Source organism: Cnephaeus nilssonii (genome assembly GCF_951640355.1).
Source record: "Cnephaeus nilssonii genome assembly, chromosome: 5".
Lineage (NCBI taxonomy): Eukaryota > Metazoa > Chordata > Mammalia > Chiroptera > Vespertilionidae > Cnephaeus > Cnephaeus nilssonii.
The window spans coordinates 34,056,887-34,079,373 of record NC_137076.1 but is presented as its reverse complement, the minus strand read 5'-3'; the positions used below and the strand labels follow the sequence as shown (position 1 = coordinate 34,079,373).

General features: G+C 36.5%; 1 protein-coding gene across 9 annotated transcripts in view; it reads right to left on the bottom strand.

Annotated features, from left to right (window-relative positions):
* The window catches only part of HMBOX1 (homeobox containing 1), a 192,782-nt gene that overhangs the window by 126,166 nt on the left and 44,129 nt on the right, over window positions 1-22,487 (bottom strand). For 8 of the 9 annotated variants that reach the window (XM_079773342.1, XM_079773347.1, XM_079773345.1 and 5 more), the window contains exon 2: window positions 1,740-1,819. In XM_079773342.1, coding sequence (XP_079629468.1) covers window positions 1,740-1,762 — 23 coding nt within the window. In that variant the 5' untranslated portion in view covers window positions 1,763-1,819. Of the gene's footprint in view, window positions 1-1,739; window positions 1,820-12,560; window positions 12,642-22,487 lie in introns of all 9 variants that reach the window. The other variant, XM_079773343.1, reaches the window with a different exon arrangement.

Sequence of the window (22,487 nt, the reverse complement as noted above, 5' to 3'; positions counted from 1 at the left end):
AACACTTAATGATACTTTATTGCATAACACAGCATTTTTTTCCAGCTTGATTCTGCTGTCTTTATCTTTTTATCCAGAATGACTAGGCAAAAGATGGTCTAGTCATAAGTTAACTTTGTATTGATTACATGGTATTTACTGCATGATAATTTAACACATTCTAGAGTCAATCATAATATTCATCAACTAAGGATGTACTCAGGCCCTTTTTACTATTTATAGCATTCTTACATTACCCTCTTTCAGAATTAATATTAAGCATCAAAGGAGTGGCAGTCTTAAAGTAAGAAAATGCCAAGAAGAAATGAAGATTTACTAGGGACTGAGCTTGACAGTATGGTAAATGATTCCATAATTCAAACCAACAGAACTGATAAAAGCATAAGAATAGAGGCTATGACAGTAGATAACAATATAATAAAAAGACATTGAGAAAAACAGGATTATATTCCAATGTGTCAATCACACTTTAATAGATATTTTAAATCACCACTAAGACTGAGATTTCTTTGTATGCTTGGGGGGGAAATCCAAGTAAAAACACACAAGTTTATAGAGGGGGAGATATAGATTTAAGTGTGGAATAAGAGAACTGGAGACTATTTAGACAAAAATCATTAATTCAGCTAAGATTTATTGAGTGCTTGATATGTGTCAGACCCTGTATGAGACACACAGGATGCAACAAGGAACATATCAAGCAAAAAATCCTGGCCTCATGATGCTTACATTCTAATGGCTATAAGAATAGCCATTTAAAATAAATTGTTAAAAAAAAAGGAGTATGAGTCGGGGGAATTATGCACAAAGCCATGCAGTGCCTTCCCACTTCCCAAGGACACAACTACTTAGCATAAACTCAGGTTGCAATTTATATCTTCTAGGCCTATTCCAGAAACTTTTCTATATATAATAGTGTCAATGAGAGGGAAAGGAAAATTTAATGAAAAACCTAAATAATAGGAAAACCAATCTTAATGTTTACTTACTGGATTCTAGAACTGTCAACCAAAACGGAAGGAATTTAATCCAAACAGAAATTGCATCAAATTTTAGAAAATACTTATGCTAAAGGCACTCTGTATGAGACTCTAAAGATGCACTTAATGATCTAACAGATACTTTATCTTCTCTAATATCTGAAATTCCCGGAATACTTTTATTCAGAGGACTATTTAATATGAACTAGTGGTTACAGTTCATATCCTAGCACAAAAAAAACCTCTCAATATAATGCCACTATCTCAATTTGTACCGGTATTTTTTGCCTGACTTGAAAGAAAGGCTAGCAACTACATTAGCTAACAGGCTTAACTACATGATTATCCCCAGTAGGTAAAGGAAATGGCTAAGGTGTTAGGAGTTTGCACATAAAAGGCAGTATTAAGGTAACATGCTTCTAATATTCTACTTGTCACAAGGAATCTAACACTAGCTCTTTCAAATGGCTAAACATCTATTTCATGTTTCTAGGCTATTAAGCAGATTAAAATAATAAGCACAGTAATTTTATGTTCAATTAAAACTTAATGTCAGACTTCAAAGTTAAAAACAGAAATTGTAAAAGAGAAAGCTGATAGATTTGAAAATTCACCAAAGAAATTACTACAAGCTTATGAAAAAAAATTCTTTCAATCTACAAATGTCTGCTATCTTTTTTTAATAATAAGCATAATGATTTGTAACTTTATTAAAAACAATTGAGAAGACAAAAATTAAGAAAAGGACTAGATACTTACACCACTGGGAGGGAATTGAGCATACTTTACATGAGGTGAAGCAATATCCTTTCTAGAGATGATCAGCGCTATTTACCATTCTGTAAATAAAGACAGAAAATCCAGAATTAGTTGTTAATCAAGTATTGAATTAAAATTTTAATTATATAACTCAAGGATATGAACATTTAACATCAGTTAATCATGTCTTTAAAATTATTTTTAAATAAGACATTGGTTTAAAGCAAAATTTTAAAAATAGAAAAATACTAGTGATCACTTTCAAAATTATTCACTTGGAAAAAGTATTGAGCCTGGCACGCATAGCTCAGTGGTTAAGCGTCGACCTATGAATCAGAAGTCATGGTTCAATTCCCAGTCAGGGCATATGCCCAGTTGTGGGCTTGATCCCCAGTGTGGGGTGTGCTAGAGGCAGCCAATAAATGATTCTCTCTCATCATTGGTGTTCTATCTCTCCCTCTCCCTTCCTCTTTGAAATCAATAAAAATATGTTTTTTTAGAAAACGTAATGAAAATCAAACCCCTGAGTGTTTTCTTCTGTTACCAGACACCATCCTAATACACACACACACACACACACACACACACACACACACACACACACAAATATAATAGTGACATTCATGGTAACTCTTTGATAATAACATCAGTGCATTTACGTAGAGTCCTTTAAACAAAATCATACCACAGCATGATTGCAGCTAAAGGTCTTAACTGTGTGGTAGATTCTGGGGTATCATTCCAAATATATTACTTATTTTTCTGCTAGTCAAATGTTGAGTGACTTTATTTCTCTAAGTCTCAATTTCCTCATCAATCAAACAGGGATAATAGATAACTAATTCAACAAATTACACAAAGTTAAAACATTTTCAAAATAGTGGTGATGAAGTACTTCACAAACTATCAAGTAGCAGGGGCTATTACCACCAATTTAAAAAACGATGAATACCTATATTGCATTTAGATTACAGAATACAGTGTACATTAATAACGGAAAGACTGAGTCTAGTACTTTCATTTTCTGATTAGCATTCTACTACTTTATTCTCCATTCAGACACTTTGACCCCTTTCAATTCAGACATAGATCTTAACAAAAAATGAAATCTACTATTCATGGTTTAAGAGCTAAAGATCATGTATTACTGACTGAACGTATTAGCAGTTTCAAACCACAATCTATAGAGGCAAATATTTCCATTAACTCAAAGTTAAGATTATAAATTAGAAGAAAGTTAAAAATGTTGATGTCAAAAACTCGCACATTAAAATACACATTCAGCACTGAACTATATTAAGCAAGATCAAAATGTCTAACAGTGACTAATGATATATGCGAAATGTTCAGAGTGAAGTTAGAAACCTTTCACATTTGGGTATCTTAAATTGTAGCTTTAATGAAGTTCCTGCTGTACTTAATTTTCTTGCTGACTTAAGAAATACCTGTCCTAAAAAAGTAGATACAAAGAACAAAGAAATCTACTGAAAATGTTGCTGATTACATTTCTTAGACAAAACAGCAACACACCAAGCCACAAAACTGGTTATTGGTCAATACAGTTTTCACTCTTGCTCAAATTCAGTTAAAATATACTGAAGTAGCTAGGTAGGCTGGCATTGGCATAAGGTCATCAGTAAGATATGATCCCAACAGTATAGGGGCTTATTAAACTATGGGGGAGGGTAAAATAAAAAGTAGGTACACACACACCTATAATATCCTATATAATAAAACACTAATATGCAAATCGACCGAACGGCAGAACAACTGGTCGCTATGACGCACACTGACCACCAGGGGGCAGATGTCCAACGCAGGAGCTGCCCCCTGGTGGTCAGTGCACTCCCACAGGGGGAGCACTGCTCAGCTAGAAGCTGGGCTCATGGTTGGAAAGGGCAGCGGCATTGGCAGGAGCCTCTCCTGCCTCCGTGGCAGGTGGACATCCCCCAAGGGGTCCCGGGCCAGGCTGAGGAACACCCCCCCCCCCCAGTGCACGAATGTTATGCACCAGGCCTCTAGTATATATATAAAAGCCTAAGTGACCATTAAGACTGAAAGACCAGCCACTATGACACACACTGACCACCAGGGGGTAGACACTCAATGCCGAGCTGCCCCTTGGTGTTCAGTGCGCTACCACAGCGGGAGCACTGCTCAGCAGGAAGCCAGGTTTATGGCTGGCGAGCGCAGTGCAGCTGCGGTGGCAGCAGCGGCGGCAGGTGCAGTGGGGCCAGGGTGAGCAGGAGCAGCACCTGGCCCCAGCTCGGGCTCCTCCTCAGCTGCCTGCCACTTAGTGCATTGATACATCCCTCGTACCCCATAAGCCTGCAGTTACAATCTCCGGAGAACAGTCGAAGTGCCGATACTCAGAGTAACCAGGACGAGCCCGATATAGCTGCCGGGCTCCTGGAACTTTGCCTTGGGCATCGAGATCAAATCTCATCCCTTACCAACTGCCCCTGAGCTACAGAGGAAGGCAGCAATATAACAGTGGCCACAAGGTGGCAACTGACAATCGAGGTAAAAGTCAGAGAGATGGATCTGAAGGGTGGGGGTGTGGGCAACAAAGCACCCCCGTCCCCCAAGATCCCCAACTTTGTATTGTTCACCTCGGAGCATCTCTTATCCGGCTCCGAGCGGTGGAAAGCATCCAGCAAGGCCCAAGGCGTCCACTAGCTGGCAAGGCACAACCTTGGCCGCAGAAGGGACATTTGGAAATACTTTTTTAGGAAGTTGCATGGAGGAGAACAGACTCCCCACGCGACTTCCTGGTGGCTCATGGAAACGTGGAAACTCCCCAGGCATGGTGGCACGGCACCCGGCCGGCATGCCCCTGATTTCCCTTCAATGTGCACAAATCCGTGCACCAGGCCACTAGTAACAGGCATAATGTGAATACACTAAAAATACAAAGTTTATGAGAATAACAAGTTAGAAATTAATTTATGTTATAGAGAACTGGGAAAACTTCTCAGAATGAGATCTCAGCTGTTATCTGAAGATTAGAATAAGACTTGCACCAAACCAAGGTGAAGGGAGGTGAGACTCATTGGAGAAAAATTCCAGAGCAAAGGAACAGTTAAAGGAGATTATGAGATGTTTATAAAACAGAGTAGAACCAAATACCATAAATTAAAGATAATTAAAAATCTACTACAGAAAACGACATCAAGACCAGCTGGGTTCTCAGCAGATTCTTAATCTTTCAAGAACATAATTCAAATAGTACTGAATCATTGAAAAAGACAGAAAAATGTTTCAATTCATTCTATGAAGTCAGAATAACTCAATACCAAATCTAATAAAGGTAGTATACAAAACATACTATAAAACAATTTCACTTAAAAGTTAAATGTAGAAATTCTAAGTAAAAAAAAAATCAAATTAGACAATGACGTCCAGCCACATATTCAAAAAAATTATATTGCTATAATTTATTGCTGAAATGGAAGAGTGGTTCAACATAAGCCAATATACCAACATATTAAGGAGGAAAAAAATCCTATGATTAATATCAGGTGCTAAAAAGGCATCTGGTAAAATTCAGAAACTATTTTCAATAAAAACTCTATGAAAAGCAATAGAAAAAAATTAAACATTTTTTGGGAAAAAGAACAATAGAAAGTACCCTGAAGAGCAAAACACTCTAAAACTATTTCAAATAAAATTAAGATCACACACACACACACACACACACACACACACAATCTATATCTATCTATCCATCTAGAGAGAAATGTGCATGTAGATTACTTCTATATGGAAATTTTATGATCTATGGAAGGGATCCAACAAGAGTGGTTAGGCTGAAAACAGGGTACAGAATGAACAGATAGGGGCGGGATAGGAAGGAGACTGTTCACAGGAAACTTTCAAAATTATCTTACCCATATAAATGTTATTAATCATTTAATAAATCAAATGAATAAAATTAGGAATTAGAGCAGGAAGCCCACTAAGCCCTTTATAATTCAACACTGACTTGAAGACTATAGTACACACAAGCACTGGAATGAAAGAGAAAAAATTACTTTTTGCTAATGATCTGATGGGATACATAGAAAACTCAAACAATTCTAGTAAAAGAAAACTAAAATTAAAACAATAAACTGAGGTGTGATGTAATACACTTAAAATTAATAAAAATTTCCCCTAGTTTAGCAGGAAACACCTAGAAAAATACTTCATTCACAGTATTAACTTTTCCCCATATGTATAAATAACTATATTGAGAAATAACCCCAACAGATTTTAAAATTTCAATTAAGATCTTAAAGCTATAAAGAAGAAAGTCCAAGAACCACCAAAAAACTGAAAAGGAGAAAACCAAAAGTGGACTTCATTGACCAGATACTGAAATATATTAAAACCAATATGACACATGCATAGGAATGGACACATAGATAAGTGGAACAGAATAAATAACTTAAATATACAGGGTGGGTCAAAAGTAGGTTTATAGTTGTTCATATGAAAAAACACAATAATAAATAATAATACAAGAATAAACTGTTATGTGTACTCACAACTGTAAACCTATTTTGCCCCACCCTGTATATTCCAGCACATATGAGAAAATGTACAAGTCAAAGGTTAAATTTTATTTCAGCAGAAAAAATAATTTTTCTTAAATGATCATCACAAAACTAGATATTACCTTGCAAAAAATTAGATTTGTATCATAAATTACATATTCTATATAATAAAAGGCTAATATGCAAATCGACCAAACAGCGCAACAACCGGTCACTATGACGCGCACTGACCACCAGGGGGCAGATGCTCAACGCAGGAGCTGCCCCCTGGTGGTCAGTGCACTCCCACAGGGGGAGCGCCGCTCAGTCAAAAGCCGGGCTCATGGCTGGCAAGCACAGCGGAGGTGGCAGGAGCCTCTCCCGCCTCCGGGGCAGCGCTAAGGATATCCAACATCCCCCCAGGGCTCCCGGACTGTGAAAGGGCACAGGTTGGGCTGAGGGACCCCCGCCCCGAGTGCACGAATGTCGTGCACTGGGCCTCTAGTATATATATAACCTCCAGGTGGAATTAAAACAAATATAAAAAATAACAGCGATACACATTCTACAACAAAATTTAGAAGATGATATGCCTTCCAAACATTCTTAATAAGAAGCAGGAACTTTAAAAGGTAGACATAAGAAGTTTAAAATTTTCTATTATAGAAAAAAACTACAAACCAATGAAGCGATTAAATCAGAAAAAAAAATATCTGACATGTAGAGAAAAAGCATAGATCCAAGTTGTCTAGTTTATAAAAACAACCACACTCAGACTTACTTGAAATCAGTGAAACAGCAATTAGTTTAACAATGAAAAACAGTGGAACCTTGGTTCTCAAACTTAATTTGTTCAGGAAGGCTGTTCGAGAAGCAATTTGTTTGAAAACAAAATCATTTTTTTTTCCATTAGAAATAGTGTAAATTGAACTAATTCATTCCAGACCCCAAATGATTCCACTTTAACCTTTCTTATACGTAATACATGTCTAATGTACTGTTTAATCTATAAACAAACACTTCTTAAATTTATCAAACTACCACCTACTAGCCTTAAAGGAATCATGTTCAGCACTCATAATGGGTATCTTTTAGGAAGTCAGTATGCAGCATCTTCGCTTTTTCATATCACTGCCTCAAAAATGCTGTCACTGGTTAACTGCTTTTTGCTTATCCAATTCAACAACAGTTTTCTACCTCTTCACTTGCCTGTGATCATTGTTTCTTTCACACCCCTAGCAACATTAGCACTCTTGATGGCCACGTTATGTTTTAAAATTGTGCTAATCATCCATTTAGCCAGTGACAAAAGCAAAAACAAACAAAAAATCCACAAAAATGTTCACAGCACAATTTTCTAAGATGTTAGGAAGGCAAGGTTTAGCTGTAAACTCATACTGGCCCATTCTCTCAGTGGCCTGAGAGATGCTTTTTGTCATGCTGATGTATTAGCAAGAGAGGTTTGTCTGGTGGAGAATGGAGACACTTTTTCATCAACAACTTGGTCGAGAACCGAGATGGGAGATATTCGAGAACTGAGATTTGACTGTATCACTTTAGTAAAAATTTAAAAGATTGATAATATCTCAAGAGGATACTGTTGTATTTCACTGATCTAAATGTTAATTATGACATCCTTTTAGAAAGCAATCTGGCAACATATAGGGTGTCCCCCAAAAAATATGCGCACACTTTGAATAATTGTAAAGGCAGTGTTTATTAAAATACATTTCATTTTCAAAATTGAGCTATCAACTGTTAAAATGTGTAAACATTTTTTGGAACATCCTATATATCTAACTATGTACATACCCACACATAAATACACATATATCTAAGTATATGAGCATGTAGAGAAAAAGGAAATGAAGTTGAGGTGAAGGATAGGTATGTATAAGAAATATAGGTTAAAAAAGATAAATGCACCCTGGCTGGTGTGGCTCAGTTGGTTGGGCATCGTCCCAGGCACAAAAGGTTGCTGGTTGAATTCCAGGTGAGGGCACATGCCCAGATTGTGGGTTTGATCCCTGGTAAAGATGCTTCACTCTCACATTGATGTTTCTCTTTCTCCCCGCCGCTCCTTTCCTCGCTCTCTAAAAATCAATTAAAATGCGTGTGTTTTTTAAAAAAGGACAAATGTATCTCTGAAATGGATAAGTGCATACATTTATGTAATGAAATTATAAAAGTTCTTATTATCAGAAATGGACTCAATTATCAAATGATTAGTTTAGGGTTGTCAAAATCCTACACAAAGTCAGCTGGAACAATGATGAAGCCTACTATCAGCATTGTTGACCCCTGAAAAAAAATATAACCCAGAAAAGTCATTGGGAGTAAAACCTGTAGATGCTGTGTTACCCACAGGTGATAAGAAGGCTCTTTTTCCCTAGTTTTTCTCTTTAACATAAAACGTAGTTAAATGTATAAGGTAAAAGAAAAGGTGAACTTCAAAAGACACACAATAAAAGATGCCTGCCTCCCACTCTGAACTCTATTTTTCTATTCCACCCAGACACCAGCCACAATTTCTTCATACAACTTTGTCCACATGGGAGCATAACTTCAGGATAAATTCCCAGCAAAGAAGTTGTTATGACAAAGAGTATATACATTTAAATTACGATAGACAGATTTCATCAAATTGCCTCCCAAAGAGGCACCCACCTTCGGGAAATGCTTAATTGTGAATCCAGTATGTCAGTGGTGATTTACAATTGAATTTACATTGTGCAGTTGAGCATGTTTCTGTTTCACTCAATAATGGTAAACAAAGGGCAGAATATTTAACTCAAGAAATAAAGACTTAAGAAAGAAGAAGGAGTGTAAAGCTTTGGGAAGAAAACAAAACATAAGAGTGAAGAGTTAGCTATAGCATGGGCAGTAAGCAAGCCATCAATGCAAATACCAATTAGTGAGACCCTTAAGACCCTTAAGCCCAGATTTGGATACCAAAAAGAATTCTCACAAGTTTGAAACAGCTGTTACAGAGCCCTTTCATTTCTCTTTAAGCACTTCACACAGAACCCAGTATTACCCATCTGAAATATGTATTTAAAATAAAACAAGAAATACGTTAAAATACAGAGGTACACAAGCCTCACGATCCCATGAGTTAGATACTATTACTACTTCCAATTTATAGATGAGGAAGTGAACCTTCTTCTGGACTAAAAAAATACACGCAAATATATAATAAATATAATACATGGACGTTACAAAAAAATTCATAAAACTCCATCATAACAAATACAAAGTGAACATCCCTACCCCTTACCTCTGAGTCCTTCTGTCCAAAGATAAATACTATTAAGCTTCCTGTGAATCCTTACAAAGATAAGAAATAAATGTACATAGACCTGCATATATCTAACATACAAGTTTAATGTGGTTTTTAGAAACTTTTTCTTATGGAAGCTTGCAAACATGTACAAGGGCAGAAAGAACGAGGTAATAAACATGTATGAACCCATTATCCAGCCTGAATAAATCCCCTCCCTACTCCCCAGATATTTCCAAGGAAATTCCACACATTTTGTCATTCTAAACATACAACTATTAGAAAGTTATAATAGCTGGTTTCCAAATCCACAGTAGAGTAGACAGGAAAATTTAGAAATGGGTTGGGGAAAAGGCTTTATTACAGGAAAAAATGATAGCTGCCTTAAAAGAAAAAAATAAATGAAAACTAATTATAAATGCAGGGTGGGGCAACACTAGGCTTATACTTGTGAATATGTGAAACACAGAATTTATTCTTGTATTATTATTAATTATTTTCTATATGAACAACTGTACATCTACTTTTGCCCCACCCTGTACATACACGTAACAATGACACATCAAAAAGAATAATGCTCAGGAATTTTGTTGCAAAAAGGCAGCAAAGTATGTGATACATTTGTTTCTAAAACTTGAAATGGTTAAAAGAAAAGTTTACATTTTAGGGAGTTAACCAGAAGTTCTTTTCACTTATGTCAAACATTTTTTTCTTTCCCTTAAACAATGCCAGATATATGATGCCTTACACAATTAGCTTTGATTTGAGAGGACATGGGAGAGTTTAAGATAAAGAATGGTTGGTGACATGTGAAGAAAACAGAACCACTGATATTTGGATTTTAAAACTCAAGATTAAAATATTACTCTCTCAAATAATGCCTCTAGGAAGTTTAACACGGTAAATAAACTTATTTAATGAATACTTCCCTGGGCCAGACACTCACTGGGTAAATGCTTTAGACATACAAACTCATTTAATCTCACAATCCCTTGAGGTAGGTAATTAAGACCAGATACTACTTGCCCAAGGTCAATCAGCTAATAAACTTCCTTTTCTTATTAGAACTGTAGCTATAGTTGAAGTACTTATGTTAGGCTTCACCTTTCTTCAAAATACAAGATTAGGTATAATATTTATTTTCATTCTCTGGAGCAAAGGTTTAACTGTGACAGGTACTGTGCAACAAACTGAGCAATAGATTTACTCCTAAATATCTGATGATGCTTTTTAAAAAATATCTAATGATGTTTGCATTATTTTATTCATTATGATTCATGATTAAAGGTACGTATGTCACATATGGCAATTTCTATTCCAAAAGAGTTATTACATATACTACTTGTTAAATTTCTAAAGATCTATGGATACTTATATAGCTTTCTCTACATTTCCACTGACAGGGAAGTTTAATGAAGTTTTACTGCTAACCATCTCCCTTTTATGATTCTAAAACTGTTTCTTGTAACTTCAACCCATTCATCTGGTTAAATCAATAAAGACTAAATTTCTTCTTTCTCTTCCACAAGGCAGCCTTTTAATATCTGCATAATCTTTGCAAAGAGTCTCCATGCAAAACACTCCCGGTCTTGATTCTAGTTTGACATGGTTTTATTTGCCATTATCCTTTCTTCTCTTAAAAAGTGACTCACCAAATTCAACACAAGACTCCTCCAGAGTGCCTAACCAGAGCAGGACACAGGGAACTATTAGTTCTCCTGTTCTGGACCTAAAATCATTCCTTTCTTCCACCACCAAGTCATTTTTATGTGTATTAAATTTTCAGGTAAGTCTTTGGCATATTAATTCAAGAAGCAGTAGCGAAACATTTATGATGTAACTGAACCAGGCTTTCCTTTCCCAGGCTCCCCTTCCCTAAACTCAGCTTTTTTTTGGGAAAACACACACACACACACACACACACACAATCCCACCATAGTTTCTTTATGGATTCTGGAAAGGAGTCTCTAGGTCAGCGGTCGCCAAAGGGTGGTCCGTGAGGTCCAAAAGATTGGCTGCTGGGCTGCTCTAGATGACTATACTTCACTGTTAGATGACCTTAAAGCTTTATCAATAAACACAATCAGAAGAGCTACATGACTGACTGCCACATGCTCTCCAGAATTTACTATGATAGTCTAATATAGGAATTCTAGGTTTTGACTACTTTCAGCTATATAGTGGTTTTTTATGTTGCCTTTAATTTGTTCCTTACTTTTTTCCATTCTAAGATAATTATATAACCTGAAAATAAAAATACACATATCCCTATTAATAGCAGGTTACTGATAAACTTTACTGAACTATGTTGTGAAATGTTAGGAAAGAATAACTCTTAGGTCAGAGGCTGAGCTAGCATCTCTGCCTCTTCAGGCGGCCTTCAGCCATTATTAGCACCTTTGTACCTTAGTCAGTTTAGATGCCACTTCCCTTGTGGCGTCATTATTTCTGAAAGAGTTGTATTTGTATACTCTGTGGCTTGATTTCACATTTTTTAATTCATTTAAGTTCAAAACACATCTATGGACCAGCTGCTGTTTATAGTACAGTATTTAGCATTCCCTACTATTAAAGTCTCAGGATGTTCTATTCCCATGGGGTTGTTACTGTTAAATTACACATGACCCTACTCCATTCAAATTTTTACCTGCAAATATGTTATAGCAAGCAACACTTTCTCTCTAGGCCAGCCTAGAACAGTTGTTCTCCAACTGTGCTGTGTATCAGAATCACATGGGTGTATTTTTGTTGTTGTTAACACTGTCACAGATGTCCTCTATATTCTCCCCTTTTGCCCATCTCTACCCAGCCCCCGCCCCCACTCCCTTGGTCTTCACCACACTATTGTGTGTGTCCATGGGCCATGTATATGTTCTTTGGCTAATCTCTTAACCTTCATTTATCCAGTCTCCTCCAACCTCCTCACCTCTGAGAGCTGTCTGTCTGGGAATATATCCTAAGAATCCCAAAACACCAATCAGAAAGAATATATGCACCCCTAAGTTCAGAGCAGTTGTTACTTACAATAGCCAAGATCTGGAAACAGCCCAAGTGTTCATCAGTAGTTCATCAGTGGTACATTTACACAAATAAAATACTGCCCGGCTGTAAAAAAGAAGGAAGTTACCCTTTGCATCAGCATGGATGAACTTGGAGATTATTATGCTAGGTGAAATAAGCCAGTCAGAGAAAGACAAGTATCATATGATCTCACCTATATGTGGAATCTAATGAACAAAATAAACTGACTAACAAAACAGAACCAGAGGCATGGACACATGGATGTCTTTTGAAAGCACAGCAACCCTAGCCAAATCTGGACCTACTGAATCCAAATAACTGGAGGTGGAGGTCCAAACATATTTTTAAATAGCTCCCGAGGTAATTCCACTTGGAAACTACTGGTCTAGAGGACAAGAAAGAACTCTAATAATGTAATGCTGTATCTCTTGTGTAAATACAATGTTTAGGCATAAAGATAATTTTGGGCATAACATCACCCACAATAACACCTATTTTTTCCCATATCAACATCCCAACCTAAATAGATTTAATTAGTTATTCATAATTGAAGGCAAATTAGGTCCAGGATAGGAGAAGCACTTAAGGTATGTCTTCTTCAAGGAAATTTATTTAAGAGTCATTGGTCAAAGCCCCTCATAAATATTTCCAAACTAGTCTTCTTACATAGTAAATACCTCTACTCATATACTTGCTATACTATATTATGATAATTCGTACACAAATCTGTCTTTGTCTCCTAGAATGTGAGATTTTAAGAGCAGGGATTATTTCTTGTCAATTGTAGTTCCAGCTCCTATCAATGTGCTAGCAACATTGTGAGTAGTAAATAAATCTTTGATTAGTGAAGAAAGAAAATAAAATGCCTATTTTCAAGTCTCATTCAACTAAAATAATCTTCAGGGTTCTGATGCTAAAAATTAACACCAAAAGATTTTATGTTACTAAATTTTAAAATAATTCAATTGGAACATTTTCCTAAAACAAATGATAAGCACTTATTAAGAATCAGCTATAAGCTAAATGCTGTGCAAGTGGGAAGGATACAAAAAAAGGAATTTGCTCTTGATAGTTGGGTAAATAATAATCTGAGTATTCCCACGACCAATGAGACATCCTGTCATTGGTTTACAATCTACATCACAGAGCCCTTGGAGCCAAACTCTAAGACTTTTGATGCCCCCCCCAAGTAGCTAAAATTACTAGACTGAGAATTTATGAGTTCAACAACTCCATATTCCTTAACCTATGACAGTTTTCCAGAGTTCAATACAATAGGAAAACTTAAAATCTGAATGGCAGTCTTCTACCATCATTATAAATAATTTTAAAAGTCTATGTGACTATCATTCAAAAAAGGAACTATCTCTTGGACTAAAACAAACACATACAAAAACTATTCCTATTGTTATATACCTAAAATGTTTTGATGTAAAAATTTACTCACAGAATCAATCCAGATGCCCCGATCTATTGCTCATTCGTGTAACTTTTGAAGCTGTACTCTTTTTTTGCAGGCAAAGTATATAATACACCGATAAGCAATTTCCAGAGCAAAACTTGTGCTTCTGCATTTCTGGAACAGCCAATATCTTCCTACTCATTTTGCATTTTCCCTATCCCAGCAGTTTCCCAATGCATAATAAATAAAATAATTGTAGAGTTAGAGTAAGAGATTTCATTAAGTTAGACTAAAGTGAATCATAAAATCTTATATTAAGCTTGAATTGATGTTAACAATGTTTTCCAATCACCTCAGCTTTACAGATGAAAAAAAATATTGATAATAGGAGCCAGAAACCCTGCCTCCCAGGGTAGTGCTTATACTAATTTACCTATGAATAAAAGCAAAAATTCCAGTCAATCATTCAAAAACTTAGGGTCTATTAAATGCTTGTCTTTTTAAGAAAAACTATACAATGAGATAATTTTTAGGTTTCCACTATCTCTAGGCACTTCTTTTTATGCCTCAATCCTGCACAATCTTGTATTTATTCATTTATGCTTTCAACCAATATTTACTGAGCACTTATTACATGCTAAGCACTGGCAAATATAACAATGACAAAACAAAATCACTGTTCACATAAAGCTTACATTCAGTGATCATAATAGGTACAATAGAAAAAAATAAAGCTGAGAAATAATTTAGGGATTGTGGGTGGTAGGGTTACAATTTTAAATAAGATGCTCAGAGAAAGCCTCAGTGAGAGAGTTAAAACAGAGTAAAGACTTGAAGGAAGTTAGGAAGCAAGCCATGTAGACATAGGGGAAAGAATATTCAAGATCAAGACCTTGAAGCAGAAATTATCTATCATGTTGAAAGAAAAGCACCAAGAACAATGTGGCTAGAGTTGCATGAGCAAAAGGTAATATATTAGAAGAGGAAATCAGAGAAGTGAGGGCTACTGGAAAGGACCAAATCAGAGAGGAACCTACAGTTGAAAATTTTCTACTAAAAAATACTAAATATTGCCTTGGCTGGCATTGCTCAGTGGTTAGAACGACAGCCTATGCACCAAAGGATCATAGGTTTGATTCTGATCAAGGGGGGGTACCTGGGTTACAGGTTCTAATCCCAGCCCCGGTCGGGGGCGCATGAGGGAGACAACCGATGTGTGTGTGTGTGTGTGTGTGTGTGTGTGTGTGTGCGCACGCCCTTTTCAGTTTCTTCCTCATTTCCACTCTATCTGAAAATCAATGGAAAAACTATCCTCGGATGAGGATTAAAAAAAATTAAAAATACTAAAATTATCTTAGATCGGGATTAAATCAAGGGCCTTACTAGCAATGACCCAATTGAATAGGAAACAGCATGAACTGCTAATGGTAGAATTTATGATATCAGCAGATTAGTAGAGATGTTATTTTCAGACATTCCCAGCATCCATTAAATTGTACTTCAGAGAGCATTATCAACTACTCTTAAGACTAGCTTTGAAGCATCGCCTTGTCAATTTACTAGGAAGTGAGTGCTGAAACGAGGATTAGAAGGCAGAGGATGAGGGAATTCACATGCTCTCCATTGAAAGAGAAGTGGAGAAATATTTTACCTCCCCTATCTCAGGAGGATATGCTAATATATAATTCAAAATAAGGAGGTAGCCAATCAAATAATATTCTACAACTAAGAGTGGAATACAAATTCCAGGGAGCCAACTTTTGCTTTACCCCAATACTCATAATACTGTAAGCATCCCAAGGACAACAAAAGTTTCTCTTATTTTCCACATTCCCCAGTCTACTCCAGTCATTTTAGGGCTCACATTTTGTGTTGCCTGAGGAAACCTACAAAAGTATCAAGTCACGAGAAAAGGCTCTTCTGAGCTCTCCCAACCTGATTTAGGAAACACACAGCTTTCTCACACTCCTGTCTTTAAAACCTGAGGCTGCAGATAACCATCACATTTTCTCTACTTTTTTGTTCCTCTCTATCTCCCATTCCCAGCAAGATCATGTACTGCACTCCAGAATCATAATAGTGTACCTCAATTTTATCTGCTAAAGTCTCCATATATTTCAGATCCCTTATTCTAAATTATTTTTGTCAGGTATCTCCTGACAAGCTCATGAGTTCTCAAACTATCATGCCAATTACAAAATATAATGCATCATACAAACACAGAGTATTAATATTTTAAGTTACTTATTGTAAGATACCAAATATAACTAGCTATCAAAAGCATCTTCCGTACTATAGATTTCTATCTGATTATAGGTGGCAAGACTTCTTCAATCTTTGGAATAATTTCCAGACTCAAATCAGTTTTATTTTTTTTAATATTGTCTAACCAGCATGAAGAAAAAGAGAAAAAGGAAAAAAAAAATATCTGTATCTCAGGCTCTTTGGTACTTCTTTTATATGAGTTAATATATAAATAAAAGTAAAGATTTAAAAATACGTGTCAAGCTCATTCAAGTTAAAAGATAATCCCTATCAAAGGCAGAGAGTGATTCAGTCTTAAGATTCTGAGTTTACTAGTATACTTTACGCCACATCCCCAAATATTGTTAGATAACTTCGACATAGAATTAACAAGTTGTCACTTTAAGCTGAAATTTATAACTGGAAAAATGCACTCTTTACTAGTATATGGTAAACTAAAACAAAACACAAGTATATACTAAACCAAGTGGTGCCAACTGCACTCCTTGCAGGTTCTTTTATGTGTGAACTTCTCTATCTTACTTAAGACCTTTCTGCTGCTGTATTAATATAAGCCATGGTTTCCAACTCCATCCCTCCCTACCTCCGTTCTTATTCATGTTACCCATAGTTAACCAAATAATCTTTCTAAAATGCAAAGCTGGGAGTAGGAAGGAATGATACAAATAAGAGACTTGAGGCAAGACTGCTTTGAGTTTGAAAAACCAGGTTCTACCACTTATTAGCAGTTTGATCTTATACAAATGTATTGATCTTGCTAAGCCCTGGTTTTCCATCTCTACAAATTGTGGACAATATCCACCTCAAGGGGTCACTATGAGGACTAAATAAGTTAAAGTAAAAAAGCCTCCTAAAGTAGGCACCCCAAAAATGTTTAGCCTGAACCACCAATCTTTCCAAAAGGTTATCACATCCTAGGAGAAAACTGGTTTAAGGAGACTATCAGAGAACAATGTAATGGCTGGAATTGAGAATATTTGCTTTCTAGTAGTGATATCGTTGTAATTAATCTAGTTTGTTAATAACTAAAAAAGAACAAAGGGAAGGCCAAATTTTATAGGCATGCCATTTGTGCAGCTTTGCCACGAAGCTGCAGTTTAACACTCCCCAAGCCCATTCCCTGAAGATTGATGGGGGAAGGGAATGGACAGGGGCAGTTTAGACACATGCCCAGTAAAGTCTGAATGAAATGGGGAAGGTACTTGTCTATTAGTCACACCTGGGACAGGTGTGAGGCCAGAGTTAGGCATGGCGACTGCAAGTGCAGGAAGATTTGAGATACTTAAACTCCTAAACAAAGGAGTTTGCTCTCTTGCCGGGCTCTCACACTCCCACACACAATGGACTAATGGACTGCAACTGGCTTAATACTAAACTGGATCTAGCTCTACATGGAATGGAAACTCTGGACACTGGCTTTGCTTCTAACTCTGCTGAATCCCCAGCTGCACATCTTCCGGGATTACATTAAAGGAAATGGGACTTTGCAAACGGAGGGGTGTAACTCCATTCAAATAAAAGTCACTCATCCTCCCATGCAAGTCTCAGAAAATTCTTTTTCTGAAGATATCATAAGGACATGGCCTACCCCCAACATTCAGTCGGGATAGGGAGACCCCACTCCCACGAGCTACGGAGAAAGACCATCCACACATTTCTCTGGAAATAGTAGAGGAGTTTATTTGGAAAACTAAACTATGATGAGAAAGTAATTTCGTGAGTATGCAGAAATCCAGAGTTAAGTAGATAGCTCTTAGCCAAGAACTGCTTGGACAAGGCTTGCTCCCCACCTTCCATGTCCTGTATCTGCAAGAGCTCATTGTCCCAAGTTTCTTTTACAAAATTCAGTTTTTTAGAGTGCCTCTAACCTTTTAATTACTCTAATTATGAGTAAGTGACTGCCATTTGAGAAAAAGCCTCTAAGGCAGTAGTTTCTAACCATCTTGAAGGAATTATTTTCATCTCCAAAAGCTGTGTGGATTGGCATGGGAGCAATGCAAGTCTCTGACAAGGAAGAAGGAAGAGGTGATACTGACAACTGTATACCCCTCTCCAGTGAGAAATTCTTAAAAAATGGAATCAAGAAACAAGAAAAAATGGAATCAAGAGGTCTACCAGGTAAGTTTTTGATCCAATGGGAACAGTAATCCAATGTTTGGAGAATTTGGCTCAAGCTATTAATTCATTTTCTAATACCTCATAGAATAAACCACATTCAAAGAATGCTATGAATTAATTCAGACAGAAAAACCTTCCTTGCTAAGCTTTATATTAATACTTGTAATATCTATGATCATGTCAAGGCCCCTTCAAATAGTGACCAAGATCTAAAGAGAATCCTGGTAGAGATCATGGGGTTGACATAATAAATATTGGTATTTTTGGTGCCTGGCTACTAAAATTCTGTCTATACCTCTAAAACACAAAATGCTTGTTGGAGGCATAGCATACGGTGACTAAATGAATAGAAATGAGATATTAGAATCCCATTATTCTGTATGTTCTCCCTGGAAAACATCAAGGTAAAGGAAATTCCAAATAAAGATTTAAAAAGATGAGCATTGATGATATGGAGAAATAAATATTTAAGAATCAATGGAACATCTAGAGTCAATATCTAGCTGATAGCCGATAATGAGGAACTAGAATATGTGGGAGTCAGAGCTAAAGTAATAGACTAGGGGGCTGCCTCTGTATGTACAATAGCAGAGAGCATAAACTAAAGATTTAGGGAGTTGGATCAACCCCATGAATGTATTTTGCTTGGACTACAAGGTATTTAAAAGTCAGGAGACTAAATATAAATGTGGAGGCTTTTGTTTTTATTTTAAAAATTGCATCTCTCCATCCAGCTGAGTCACCACTGAGTTTATAATCTCTCGTGTGCCAACAACTAGATGGAGTTGAATTGCACTTCCCCTTTTACATGAGGCATGCGCCCTCCAATTCACCACAGTACCTACCATCTCTAGACACTAAGTATCAACTGCTATTTATCACCAAGATTATACTGTGGTTTTTTCATGACAGAGAAATAATTCTTTATACTTAGGTCTCTGTGACAACAAAAAAGAAATCTATTTTTTCCAATACACCTGGCCCACTTATTCATGTCACCTGGGCACTGCCTGAGCAATCAAGAAAATGAGGTGGTAATAAAGCTAGTTTATTTGCTGAAAAGGAAGAGTCTAGAATATAAACTAGACACAAAACAAAACAAAACAAAACTTCCTCAGAATTTAGTAACTGAAAATGTTTTGGGGATTTACTCTATAGATATACACAAGGAAAACAAATAACTTATGTTCGACGTTATAGGAACAGATTAGAAACAATCTAAATGTCCATCAAAGAGACTACACAAATAAGTTATGGCATAACTTAACCATACAATGCAACCACAAAAATAAATTCCTTATGTGCTAATATGAAACAGACTCCAAGTGAAAAGAACAAGGAAGAGCAGAAAAAAAAAAAAAAAAAATATATATATATATATATATATATAAAATCTCAGTTTTGAGAGGGGAAGAGGAGGAGGACGGAAAAGGAGAGTGGGGGGAATAAGTAACTATATATTTATTTATACATGCATAAAGTACTTCTGGAGGGATAAATAAAAAATTGGTAATAATGACATAATGATTCCCTCAGGGAGGAGAACTTGGTAACTGAGGAATGGAGGTGCTAAGAAACTTCACTGGACATATTTGTGTATCTTTTGAAAATTTATAGCAGGTAAATAAATACATATTAAAAAATCATTTTTTACAAAATGTAACGGTTGGCTGGGCTGATTCCAAGTCTGATTAAGAATTCAGCAACTATCAGAACAGTGTCTCTCTCCACATATATGATATTCCGCCTTTTAGTTCACAGATGATGGAAATTTCAGCGGGAACGTAAAGGAAGTTGAGGGGGTGAGGAAAGTGAGATGAAATAAGAACAATGGAAGAAGTGACATAGTGTCTTTTTCCATTTAGCTCTCTGAACTGGTTTTGAGCCCAGAAGGAAGGAGTAAAAGGGTAGATTTAAAAGATAAGAAACCTTTTCAAGAGACTGTGAAACTGTAAGCACAAAGTCTGCTTCTCTGGGACTTGGAGACCGTGTGACAGTGTGGTACAGGTGGGGGGATGGTGACACAGGACTCTAACTCAGCCCTGCACCTTGCACCTCCTGGGTACCCTGAAGACTGGCGGCTTTGAAAGCACTAAAGACAGCATTCCTGGCAGGACTGTCCTCACAGAGGACCCAGCAGCAGTGGCAATGATAAGGCACCATACTGGGGTGGCTAGAAGGGGATGGACTTCCCAAGGAGGCTGTAGGAAAAGAATATTCACTTCTGTTCCTTGAATGCACGTTCCATTCCACTCAAGGACTCTCAGAAATACTTAAGGGAACTCTGAAGAGGGCTGGGGGTTTGTGCAAGTAGGAGGGAACTAAAAATGATACTCCATCTATATATAGGTAATGAAGCCCAGAAACAAGTATGCTACAAAAACATGGAAGTATTATTTAGAGGCCTGAAAGAATAGAAAACAATACTCTGCCAAGACAGTCAAAAGGAAAGTCTTACTGGTGTGTGTGTGTGTGTGTGTGTGTGTGTGTGTGTGTGTGTGTGTGTGTGTGTGTGTGTGTTTTAATTAGGAGATTGCTCACTGAACAGGATGTAAAAGAGAAAAAAACACGAGGATGGCTGGAAAGAGGTTACTCAAGGCTCTGCTGGGAACAACACACTTAGTTATGCAGTACCTACTTTCCAAAGTGAAATCTTTCAACTGCTTTAAAATGTTTCTTTTCTAAGCCATTGAAAGCAATGAGATCATGTTCTTGATTAAGTGCCAGGTTTTTCCCCTGCAACCCAGACTGTTGAAGTTAAAAAGAAGAAAAATTAGGGGAATGAAAAGGGTAAAGATAGGAAGAATTAGGAATAGAAAACAGAGGGGAAAACAAAGAGATTTTAATAGCTAGGGATAGAAAATTATGGAATGACCAAATATACAGTTAGTTTTAAAAGTTGAGAATATCTTGCCCTGTTCCAAAAATATAACAAAGCATCAATTCAATTTATTTAACTGATGTTTTCCTATCCCATTTTATCCAGAGTTAAGATAACATATATAATCCCTCTATACTTCCTAGTACATAGTGCTAAGTAATTATAAATACATAGATTGTTCTTTGTGAAAGATGGGATTATGTGGGGGCTTACTGAACAATAAAATGAAAGGACTCTGAAGTCTAGTCTTAGGCAATTTTGGTTCATATGTTTTTCACAAGTGGAAATAAATGATATTCATTACCTTAAGCAATGCACAGTGAAAGAGATAATTTCTAAGAAAAGTAGTAAGTCAAATGAACAAGAACTAGAGATTAAACTCCATCTCAAAATGCAACTCCTATGGTTTATAGAATAAATAACATGGTCTATGAATTATACAGTTGACTCTTGAACAACATGATTTTGAACTAAGCAGGTCCACTTACATGTGATTTTTTTTCAATAAATACTATAAATGTATTCTCTCTTCCATGACTTTCTTAACATTTCTCTAGCTTACTTTATTGTAAGAATATAGTACTTAACACATAAAACATACAAAATATGTGGTAATCAAACTGTGTTATTGGTAAAGTTTCTGGTCAACATCAGGCTATTAGCAGTTAAGTTTTGGGGAAGTCAAAAATTACATGCAGATTGCCCTGGCAGGTGTTGCTCAGTGGTTAGAGCATCGGCTTGCACACCGGAGGGTCTCAGGTTCAATTTTCAGCCTAGGGCATGTACTTGGGTTGCATGTACGTTGGGGTGCATGTGGGAGGCAACCAATCAATGTGTCTCCATCACATCAATGTTTCTCTCTCTCTCTTTCCCTCCCTTCCACTTCTAAGAAAAATAAAATAAAACATCAATGGAATGGGAAAAAATTTTCCTCACTCCTTGGGTGAGAATTAAAAAAAAAAATTACACACAGATTTTCAACATTGCAGGGGTAAGTGCCCCTAATCCCACATTGTTCAAGGGTCAACTGTACTTTGTGTCCATGACAGTCTCCTCTACTTATATCACTAGCTTTTTAATGTAGTTTTATGTTTGAATAGCATTTTATACTTTTCAAAGTATCTCTATATTTCTCACTTAATGTTCATAATTGAGGTAGTTAGGATAGGTTTCATTCAGTTTTAGATACCAAAACATACACAGAATGGTTAAGAGAGAATTTATAAGTCAGTTTTAAGCCAAGGATCCAATGTTTGTCAAAGTG